The sequence below is a fragment of the Pelophylax lessonae genome (genome assembly GCF_965119305.1).
Source record: "Pelophylax lessonae genome assembly, chromosome: 4".
In the NCBI taxonomy this organism is placed as follows: Eukaryota; Metazoa; Chordata; class Amphibia; order Anura; family Ranidae; genus Pelophylax; species Pelophylax lessonae.
Genome location: NC_138771.1, coordinates 272331366 through 272343548, shown reverse-complemented (window position 1 = coordinate 272343548; position 12183 = coordinate 272331366). Strand labels below are relative to the sequence as shown.

Here is a 12183-nt window from a genome sequence, read left to right as displayed (position 1 = left end):
CACTGCTCTCTATGAACCGCTGCAGGTGTCAATATAAAGTTAATGACACCCCCAAATTGGTTCGCAGAATGTAGTGCGAACTGTGAAATCAGACAGGAATCGGATCGCATGGGTCTGAGCACACATCCAATTCCAGTGTGACCCAAAAAAGGGTCCTGAAACATTTCCGTCTGAATGCGATGTGATTTCAGCCATCAGCCATACAAACTGTATGACTGCATTTGCATTGCACAGACATCACATGTGGTGTGAATAACATGCGATGTCTGGCATCGCATAATTGTGAACCCTTGTTAAGGAAGACTCTGTTTCTGGAAGCTCATAATCTAAAAGTGAGGGGCAGGTCATACAAAAGGTAAACATTTTGTAATCAAGCTGGAATTTTTTATTAATAAAGGGACAAACTGCTTAGTGAAACTCCAACTGTGCTGTATTTATCAAACACTTAGCTTAGCTTCACATGGGCTTTCCGATCAGGTCGGCCTGTCCGTTTTTCAGGCAGACCTGATTGGATGCTCCATCTATCCCTTTAGAGCAGCAGATGTCAGCGGTGACAACATGTCCGCTGACAACCGCTGCTATCCGTTCTGATCCTGTCCTTGAAATCCAGAAAGATGGAAACCCATTTTCCACCTGTCTGGAGAATCGGATCGGATGAAAACGCACAGGCGGTCCATTATCATCTGATCTTCCATAGAGGAGAACGGGGATTTGACAGCACAGAGATCGGAGATGGAGCTGTCATCCGCCTGCTCAGTGGGGATCAGCGGATCAATTCCCCGCTGAGCAAAACGGAGCCCGCTGGGTGGAAAGAACCCTTTATCGTTCTGTGTTCGAACAACCAGTCCGTTCTTTAATTCTAGACAGCCAACAACAAAAGTTTCTATATTATAGATCTCTACTTCTTTCATATTTACACTTTGTAATATGGTGCGGTAATATGCTCTGGTCTCAGGATGCATTAAGTTACTTGAACTGTAGTTGGTACATTGGAATTCTTTAGTAGCCTAAAAGCTATTTCTGGTAAAGCTTTCAACAAAAGTAAAATTTCCAACCACAGGTTCAGTATCTAGTCTTGCCATCGTAAACTCCAAATCCAGACATCAAGCATAGTCTGTTAAGAGATCCATCCAACAGTCAACAGAAAAATTTAAGAAATTGGTGTAATATATTATGCCTGTATTTTTTTTTTTATTTATTTATTTTTTTAATTAAATTCCAGGTATGGACCAATGTACAGTGGGTACGGAAAGTATTCAGACCCCCTTAAATTTTTCACTCTTTGTTATATTGCAGCCATTTGCTAAAATCATTTAAGTTCATTCTTCTTCCTCATGAATGTACACATAGCACCCCATACTGACAGAAAAACACAGAATTGTTGACATTGTTGCAGATTTATTAAAAAAGAAAAACTGAAATATCACATGGTCCTAAGTATTCAGACCCTTTGCTCAGTATTTAGTAGAAGCCCCCTTTTGATCTAATACAGCCAGGAGTCTTTTTGGGAAAGATGCAACAAGTCTTTCACACCTGGATTTCGGGATCCTCTGCCATTCCTCCTTGCAGATCCTCTCCAGTTCTGTCAGGTTGGATGGTAAACGTTGGTGGACAGCCATTTTTAGGTCTCTCCAGAGATGCTCAATTGGGTTTAAGTCTTATACTTTCCGTACCTACTGTAACTACATGTCTGCCATAGCTGGAAATCATTGTAGTAGGCTACTACAGTGATTGAGGCTGGATGAGGTGGAGAGGCGGTGACATCACCTTCTCCACCTCATCCTATCAGAGAATGCTTTGCATTCATTGAGAAAATCCAAGGTGTTCTCTGAATGGCGCCATGCCGAGCAAGCAACCTCCTGTGTTTATTAACCTCCCTAGCGGTATTCCCGAGTGTGGCTCGGGGTTAAATTTCAGTGCCAAAAGCGGTAACCCCGAGCCACATTCGGGGTACCGCTAGGAAGATCGCTGGATCCTATAAGAGAGGGCACTCACCTTGTCCCCGGGATCCAGCGATGTGCGGCGGCCGGATCTTCCTCCCGATGCTCTGTGCCCCGGCTTCCGTCTCCTGCGACGTGACGCTCGCAGGGGGGTGGAACCAGCGGCAAATTCAAATAGTAAAACACACTGATACATTACAAAATAAAATAAATTCACATTAGTTTGCCCCCCCCAGTGCTCCTTTACTGTAAAATATATATATATGTGTGTGTGTGTATAGGTGTATATATATATATACATACATACATACACACATTAACTTATTTATAGTTATTTATTATATTATAATTTATGATTTTGTGTTTCAACTTTATCATACCAGAGATGTTATAAAGAAGAATGCACAGTAAAAAAAATATATGTAAATAGTTGGTTTGGGCTGCTCATTCTTGAGAATTACATGCAAAATAATGGTACTGCTTTCAGCACCTAAAATCAGAAAGAATCATACCGCCAGGGAGGTTAAGCAGCAGGACTGACAATAAAATGGAGTTCCGCCCCCTGCCTCCAAAAATTAAAAGTCATCAGCTACACATACTGTAGCTGCTGACTTTTAATATTAGGACACTTACCTGTCCTGGAATCCAGCCATGTCTGCACCGCAGCCAATGTTTCCATCGGCTGTCGGGTACTGCCACCAGTGCCGGTACAAGGTCATCCAGCGCCCAGGGCAAACATTTCAAATTGCGCCCCCCCCCCGGCCACGCATGACTAATCATCATCTTACCTATAGTGTTAGCCACATATAGTGCAGAATTCAGGATTGGATAAATTACAAAGTTCAAGGGTTGGAAGCAAAAAAAAAAGTGTGAGTGCAGGAGTCAGGAACGGGGTTATTTTTAAAATAATAAATTGGGACCTGCTTCTAGAGGAAAGTGCAGTGTGTGGCAAAAATTGGATGCGGCTTTCACTGTGCTGACTATTGGGTGTGGCAAGAGGTGTAAGGGCAGGAACAGTGCAAGGGCTCAGTAGCAAATGACGCAGAGTTCAGACTTTTATGATTGTGGAAGGGGGGCATTCAGAAGGTCCAAAGGTTTTTAGGGTGGGGAGGGTTCACTTTAAAGTTTTTTTACTGTTTGTTCCGAATATCTACAATACTTTAGGGTGCACGAACTGGGGAGTGGTTCACTTAAAGAAATAATTACCTGAAAACCAAATATGTAATATATTGCAGCTTACCAATCATTAAATGTGGTGGCTGCATTCGGTTTCTTTTCTTGGGCTTTTTTTCCACTGTTTTTCGTCTGGTGCTCTGGCCAGTAGCACACCTGCTTTATTAGAGCGCTCCCACTCTGGATGAAGAAGCACAGGCAGCACAGCAGACAGCAGTGCTGTCAGTCTGGGGGGAGGGGAGTGTTAGATGAACTCGCAGATTTAGATACACTAACAAATTGAAGCCAAACTCCAGCTCCCACTTTATAATCATTTACTGTAACATTTTGTTTTTCTTTTAGTAAAAAGGTTTTACTTAAATATATGCTGACCTTTGTAAGCACCCCTGCCAGTGGTAAATGGTTTGTCACATCTCTGTAACTGCAAGTGAGCTTGTTCTTTTGAAAAACAGACTTGCTGGCTGGATCACCAGATAAAAACAAACGGAAGAAAGAAAGCCTAAAAAAGGAAAACAAATTCAGCCTTCACAACTAAGAATTGGTAACCTGCAATATAATGTTTACTAGTGGGTTTAATGCCACTTTAATGTCTTCTTTACACTAGTGACCCTGTTGCTGGTGACAGGTTTGCTAGTGAGAGCAGAGAACATCATCACCTGACATTGCCACCATGCTGACAAACTGTGGAATGTCCTTTGTCAGTCTGGCTGATGAGGGATCGATGCTGTAGGATCGGGTCAGTAGTTTTCCTGTCCTCTCCTGTTGCTGGCTAGTTGACACCGATACCAGGATCACAATTGAGACAAAATATACTTTGAATTTGGTTTGCTAGGAGTTTAGTAATCCTGACAGTTTGATCTGTTACTACATTCCTTCTAGTTTCTAGACCAATTCACAACATACATCACTAGCCTATGGAAAACCGGAGCCACCACTCCGCACTTCAGCACACCTCTGCTTTCTGCTCACCTGTTTGAAGTGAATCTGGGAAAGAGAATGAGGAGGTCACACAGGGAGCTCTGATTCCCAACAAGGACTCTATGGCATTTGCAGCTTGCTGAAATGTTTTTCTACAGCTAAACTCCCAAGATTTCTCCCCAGCACTGCCCCAGTCTGTACATGAAGAGCTCTGTGCTTCAGGACAACTCCTCTATCTCTGCTGAGATCCTGAGGCTATCAGAGCAATTCTGCACATTTCCTGTGCTTGCACTGAGCTGTAATGTAGAGGCAGGGGATGAATGAAGCAGGACACACAGGAGGGACATCAGGGGATAAATGAAGCAGGACACTCAGGAGGGAGATCAGGAGAACTGTCACTGCCATGTGCATGAAGAGCACAGAGAAAAGAAACTTACAATGGCCACCAATTCTCACTGTGCTCTATCACCACTATATCCATCTTTGCTGCCTGCAGCTACAAGTGTCAGTCACATAATGGAATGGAGTTATTTTACACTTTGTGGAATACTGAAACATCTCAGTATATTCCCACTATATGAATCCATTTTACTTTCACTTTCACATTTGGCAAAGTACAGGACAAGTTTACAGCACAGCCAGGTACAGTTTGGAAGGCAGAATAGATCGGGACTCACAGGTGCAGAAGACATCCATCCATCCTGGCTGTCACATCTTCATTCTGCCATTTGCTGAGCTCTGATGTCTTCAGTGCTGGGCGAGTGGGCGGGAGTAATGATCGGGGCTGCAGTGTAGTGTCCTCTTCTTGCTCCGCCCCCCTGCAGAGAAGCTCTGCCTGTTACAGCCCCGATCTGGCCACACTGAGGAACTAAAGCCCGGGAGAAAGCTCCCTTCTCCCTTCTGTAAAGACATGTGAGTCCCCCCTGTACAGAGGAGGCAGCCAGTGGGTGAGGGCGCATCTTTAGCCCCGTTTTTGGACTGGCAGTTGCAGCATTCAAAGGAGTGAAAGCCATTGTGTGAGTCTTCTTACTGGCAACCCAGCGCCCCTCCCATACTCCGCCCAGGGCACCCGTCCCTCCCGCCCCCCCCTTGTACCGGCCCTGACTGCCACCGCCAGTGCCGGTAAAGGAACCTGGCAGTGAAGCCTTGCGGCTTTACAGCTGGTTCCCTACTGAGTATGCGCAAAGCGTTTTCTTACTGGCCCGGCCGCAGGGGAGGGAGGAGGGGGACTAAACTGGTAATGTACCTTGCCACGGAGAGGGCCGACGGAAGTGGGGATAGGGTACCTGTCAAAAACAGGTACCTACTCACCCCCCCGCCGAAAGGTGCCAAATGTGGCAGCAGGGGGGGGGGGGAATCCGATAAGTGGAGGTTCCACTTTTGTGTTGAACTCCGCTTTAAGCACAAGATCTGGAAGCCAGCAGCAGTTACTGTAGTGCCTACCATAGGGATTTCCAGCTTCCACTGGAATCGGCCAGGTATGGCACATTCATAGTTATTGGTTCAAGCTAGATCAATGTACCTATGCAAAAATACCCACACCATACTATTAGGTTGGTAGGTAAACATGCTTATTCAGATTGGCTAAGGTCTCATTCACACTAGTGACTGGGGGGCTTTAAAGTGCCGTAGTGGATCTGCAATTTTACCGCTCACCTACTGCTACCATCTTTACCTGCAGAAGCAGCAGTGGGGTGTGAACACATGTTGAGGTCATAAAGCTTTGCTATGTGAAGGAATTATAGCCACTATCACTTTTGGCGGGCGAAACACCCACAAATGTGACCTATTCAAGTGAATGGGGCACTCTGCAACCATGTGCAATGCATGTGGTTGTGGTACGCTAGTGCGGGGATCAGGGGGTTAAAGCAGGCAGGGAGAAGGCGATACAATGTCTCCTCACCACCTGTCAAATGCTCTCTGAAGAGCAATCTGAACGTGTATCACTTTTCAGAGACCACCACTAACTAGTGTGAAAACGAGTTCTAAGGGTTTTTTATATTACTGCAGTACTACTGTTAACCAGGGGAGGGCAGAATTGTATGAAGAAAACTAAGATCTCCAAGGAAATTTGTCTGAAATTGTATATTATTACTTCTCTTCTACACAACAGTCTCTGTCCATATATGCCCAATGAAGTTCATTTTATAATTTTTATGGGTTTTTATAATATTCATGGTAAAAAAAAAATCTTCCATATGCATATACATTCACATTTGCATACCAGTACAAAACTCCTTGTGTAACACTTTGTCAATGTGATTTGCAGTGACGGATTCATAAAGGCGGTAGGACCCACACAGACGATACGTAATCAATTTTCTCAAGCAGAGTTTGAAACTGTCATTGACTGTTCTGGAAAATGTGTTCTGCCAGGTAAGTGGTTATATGCTCCATCATGGCCCAAAAAAAAAAAAATTTAAAAAAAAAAGTAGAAACTGCACCACTCCTTACTAAAAGTGGTATTAAAGGTTCCCTTTTTTATTTTTATTTTTTTCTAAAATCCAGCTCCCCTATGTACCAATATACCATTAATGTACCTTGGTTGCAGAAAAATACAAGCTTTCTTTGATTTTGAGAACAAGGCCTTATCTTAGCCCCTGCCATATTTCTTAGAAAGCTTCAGGGACTTCCTGGTATAGATTTGAGACCGAGAAACCAGCAAGACACAGGAAGGAATTTACTAGTTGACCTCATTAGCAGACACCCTTCACCCATCAACTATGTTTTCACAGCATCTCCAGCATTTCTCCTCGCATGCATTTGCCTGGCTTCCGCAGCGCCCCTTTAGACGGGCTCAGGTTGCATGCTAAACTACCTTGGGCTGCATGCAGCCCACAGGAAACACCTAATGTAGCACCAGGGCCTGCCTGATTGGATACATGGTGTGTCCTCTTATTACAAGGTTGGCAACCTACTGCCCGCTGGCCACACCCAGCCCGCCACCGCTAAATGTCCCAGTGCCTGTGCTTTATTAATAACATGCCGATAAATACCCGATTTCCGAGCACTGCTTGACGCTCACAAGACCAGCCGACTCTCCCCTTTCCCAATCTGACAGCTATAGTGGGAGGGGCTGAGAGTCCCCCCACTGACATCAGCAGGGAGGGGAGAGCTGGCCGGTCACGTGAGCGGCGCTCGGAAATCGGGTATATAGCGGCATTTTATTAATAAGCAAAGGCACTTGGACACTTGTCATTAGTAAACAGGGACGTTTGTGTAAACATAACAAAGTGGCTTAAGTAGCTGCGGGGGAGGGGGGAGTGTGTGTAGGGGGGCTGTGTAATTTGCAGGGCTGGCTGTGTATTATGTAGGGGGGCTGTGTAAAGTAAAGGGGCGCCAGAGGTGCAGGGGGCTGTGTAAAGTAAAGGGGCGCCAGAGGTGCAGGGGCTGTGTAAAGTAAAGGGGCGCCAGAGGTGCAGGGGCTGTGTAAAGTAAAGGGGCGCCAGAGGTGCAGGGGGCTGTGTAAATTAAAGGGGGGGCAGTGGTGCAGAGGGATGTGTAATGTAAAGGGGGAGCCAGAGGTGCAGGGGGCTGAGTAATGTAAAGGGGGGCCAGCGGAGCAGGGGGGCTGTGTAATGTAAAGGGGGAGCCAGAGGTGCAGGGGGCTCTGTAATGTAAAGGGGGGCCAGAGGTGCAGGGGGCTCTGTAATGTAAAGGGGGGCCAGAGGTGCAGGGGCTGTGTAATGTTAGCTTCATTATTAGCAGGTGAATGCAGCTCCCCATCCATTCACATACATTGAATCTGGCCCTTAATTGGAAAATTTTGCTGACCCCATCCTATTATATAGCTTTGGTAAATATAAAGGAGATTGTACAATCAGATTGTACAGTGTATGACCACATTTATACACCTAGGCTAGGTACTTTAATTACATAAACATACCTAGAACTTTCAGTGTTACCGGCACACCAAACACAGAAGAAAACACATATTTTGCCACATGAAAAAAAAGGTGAAAAACGCAATAAAAAATGTGGAATATCCCATGAGCTACTTTGCCATGTGTAGCGCAGCCCATTGAAATCCACGGGCCGCCCTATATGTGTCACTGGAAAAAAAAACATGCATTCCGACTACTCTGGGTGTGAGTGGGGCCTCCAGTGTCTTCGCCCACTCCCTCCTATGTACTTATGTAAAGATTGCCATACATTATGCAATCTGAGTGTACAACCTTGATACAATTTCCTTTAGATTTACCAGAACTATGGAAGAGGAGGACACATCTGAACAATCTATTCAATTTGTATTAAATCAGACAGGCCTTGTACTACTAATGGTGCTTCTAAAGGAGATTGTACAATCAGGTTGTATAGGGAGTGGGTAGAAGGTGGTATAGTAAGGAAGAAGGTGTGGTCCAGAGTGGTGAACACACCCTATCACGCCCTCTTTTGGGACGCAACATGGAAGTGAAGGCTTCTGGGAGATTAACTACAGGAAGTGAATGCTGAGACAATCTACAGGAAGTGAAGAAATCTGAAAATTATTTAAAAAAATGTAAATAAACTGACAAGACTGAACCTTTTGTGGAAGAGGTTAGTGTAAGGAAAGCACATTGGGATAGCTGGGCCAGAAATGGCATTTGAAAATGCTTCTATTTATTATAAAAAGTGAAATTCTGCCCGAAAAGGTGAACTCATCCTTGAAACTCAAAACTAAAAATGTAATATATTGCAGCTTACAAATCCTTAGATGTGATGGCTGCATTAGTTTTCTTTTTTTAGGCTTTTTCCCCTCTGTTTTCACCTGGTCAGTAACACACCTCCTGTATAAGAGTGCCCCTACTCTGGATGAATGCACGCAGGGGCACCTTTGGACAGCAACATTGCCAGTCTGGGGTTGAAGAGTGTTAGATGTACCAGCAGTCTATATACACCAACAAATTGAAGCCAAACTCCAGCAAATACTTAGTGTTACTAAACACACAACAGTAAAAATAAGTGTGTACATGCAGTAAAGCATGCTTGTTATACTCACTGTGGAACCTCAGGGTTAAATCCTCTGCATTGTGTAAAAAGGCTGTTTGATCCGGTCTTCTCTAATCCTCCCCTTCTTCCACTGTCCCCCAACCCATCTTTTGACAGAACATAGGTTAGGGGACATGCTGCACATGTTTAGTTTGGTGTGTGTTGCTAGAGAGTTTTTTTTTTTCTTGGGAGAGTGCATGTGATCAGCACAGGGCCAATCAGCACTGTCCAGACAGAAGGTCAGAGGTCATGCAGCCTCATAGGACAGTCAGAGCAAAATGAAAACTCCTCCTACAAGCTTTAACCAAACACTGATAAAAGTCACAAGACTGATCTAGCTGCTGATGAAAAAAGGTAATTAGCTGTTTATATTTACTAAAACTATTGCTTTTCCATGTTCTGTGTACTGTGGGAGACCAGATCTAGTGAATGCAGGTTCTGGGTTTAGTGACGCTTTAAGCATATAATACAATTTATAAACGGCTACAGCAAACAGTTTTTTTTCCCTTTTTGGGATACAGGTTTTACATAAATAACAGATGATCAGTGTAAGCACCCCTGCAAGTTGTTAAATGATTTGTCTGATCTCTGTAACTGATACATTTTGCTGGAGAGCTTGTTCTTTTGAAAAACAACAAAGATCACCAGATGAAAATAGAAAAAGAAAAAAAAAGCCTAAAAAAGTAAACGATGCGGCCATCACATCTAAAAACGGTAAGCTGCAATATAATGTTTGCTTTTGGGTCTAATACCACTTTGAAGCTAAAGTTTAGCTGTTAAAAATGTATTTATTTATTTTTTTCACAGCTATAGTTATATTACTTGCCTGTAATGAAGTATGCCAGGTCACCATGGCAACATGAAATTTTGTCCTGGCGTCTGGGCTGCTGCCCAAATGCTTCACACACCTCGCATGCTGCCCCCCCCCCCATCCATCTGGGAGCCTGGGATCGGCATAACTGGTGTCGTGGGGTAGGGAGGAGAGCAGATTAAACATGTGCGGTTTGTTTCAAATCGAAATTTGGACACATTTTTATTCGGGTGTATCCGAATTTCCAAACTACAATAGTAAAGAATTTCAACGAATACGAAATAACGCAACTAAATTTCAGACAAAGTTTGAATTCAAATAGTTTTTTCGAATTAAATTTTGAACTTCCAAAAACCATAAAATAGAATAGAAAATAATAGAATTAGAATATAATAGAAAAGAATAGAATATAATGGAGTAAAGCAGAATACAAACTAATAGAATAGAAAAGAATAAAAAAAAACAACAAAATACGAAAGTACGTAAAAGCACAGAATAGAATAAAATAGAATAGAAAATAAAGGAATAGAATAAAAATAGAATAAAATAGAATATAACCATTTTCTAAAATTCTAATTTCAAATAGAGTAAATTTGAGTAGAAAATAATAGAATTGAAATAAATAGAATAGAAAAAGTAGAAAAGATTAAAATAGAGAACATATAACCTTCTTCTAAAAATTGAATTTCGAATAGAATAAATTCAAATATAATAGAAATAAATAGAACAGAATAGAAAATGATAGAATAGAATTAAAAAAACAATAGAATAGAAAAGAGGGAATGTAACCACTTCCCAAAATTCAAATAGAATAAGTTTGAATAGAAAAGATTAGAATAGAATAGAATAGAAAAAAACAATAGCATAGAAAGAATATTCAAATAGACTAAATTTGAATAGAATTAATTTTAATTAAAATATAATAGAGAAGAATAGAATAGAAAATAAAACCATAGAATAGAATAAAATGAAACTTAATATAACCATTTTCAAAAATTCTAATTTCAAATTGAATAAATGCAAATAGAATAGAAAAAAACAATAGAATATAATGGAATAGAAAGAATGTAACCATCTTCCGAAATTCAAATTTTTAAAAGAATAAATTTGAATTAGAATAGAATTCAAATGGAGTTAGATTCAAATTTTAATGAAATGCAAATTCAAATCGATTTTGAATTTTCCGATATCAGTCATGATACATTTTTTTTTTCTTTAAATTCACTGTTATGTTGTGTCTGCTAATAATGATTTTAGCGTATTTTTGTGAAAATATTGTCTTGATAAATTTGGGGGGGCTTGCCAGGTAAGCTTTACGATGCCCTTGTGATTTCTAACAGCAGCCCCGGATGTTCTGATGCTGTAAGGGTTAACAGCTTTGGATCTCTGGGTTCAGCTGCCCCCTCCTACCTTCTTTGGCACTGAGAAAAGTTCTTTATTCCATTACATGGCCTGTATCACAATCTGTAATTGAGGGAGAGGATCTTGTGACTGATCAGACACTCCCCCATTCACAGATTGTGTTACAAGTAGTATAATCAATCAATTCTTTTCAATACAGCTGCTATATAAATGGAATCAAGGCCATGCTGCCCATGGGGCTTATTGAGTCGTCCGTCTCAGGTGGCACTCCTGGAGGCACAGTGGGGGGCAGCACTGGACAATTCATCCTCATTGCTTGTTCAGCTGTGTATATGTTCAGCCCCCAGGCTGCACTACATCATTGGTTGTTCTAGTGCAGGTGGCTGCCTGCGCTATAACAACCAATAATGCTGTGTGCCTGGCTGCCAGCCCCCTAGCAACCAATGGTGCTGTATGTCCGCCAATGTCCTGTCCTCCTCCCCAGCATGGCCCTAAATGGATACTTTTATGAACAATTTACTGTACACTACGGACCCCTGAGGACTAACTACATTTGTGACATACAAGTGAAACTCATGTTCCTTATTTTCAGGATTTGTAGATGCACATACTCATCCGGTGTGGGCTGGTGACAGAGTACATGAGTTTGCAATGAAAGTAAGTTATATTGTGTTTTTTTTTTTATTATATATATATTCAATCACAAATATATATTCTTGTATGTTTACTCTTTTTATATTCAGTGGATATGTTTTTGGTAAACCTTTCTAGTATCAAGGCCCCCCCACCCTCCTCCTTGGCTTTCAGAAATTAATGAAATGTTCAAATTATGTGACCCCCCCCCCCCTGTCCTTTTTTTGACATCCTTGCCCAAATGTGGGCATGCCCATATTTGGTCAATGATGTCACCAGGTTACCCACCACCACCACTCCTTTGTTTTTTTTCAGCGGCAGGGACCTAGAGATCTCATTCAGCACAAGGGCAGTCAGAAGGTTGGATTTGCCTCAGTG

General features: G+C 42.3%; 1 protein-coding gene across 1 annotated transcript in view; it reads left to right on the top strand.

The window, feature by feature from the left end:
- The window catches only part of AMDHD1 (amidohydrolase domain containing 1), a 29214-nt gene that overhangs the window by 1228 nt on the left and 15803 nt on the right, over positions 1 to 12183 (top strand). The window contains exons 2-3 of the mRNA XM_082254459.1: positions 6301 to 6407; positions 11765 to 11829. Of these exons, the coding sequence (XP_082110585.1) occupies positions 6301 to 6407; positions 11765 to 11829 (172 nt within the window). The remainder of the gene's footprint in view (positions 1 to 6300; positions 6408 to 11764; positions 11830 to 12183) is intronic.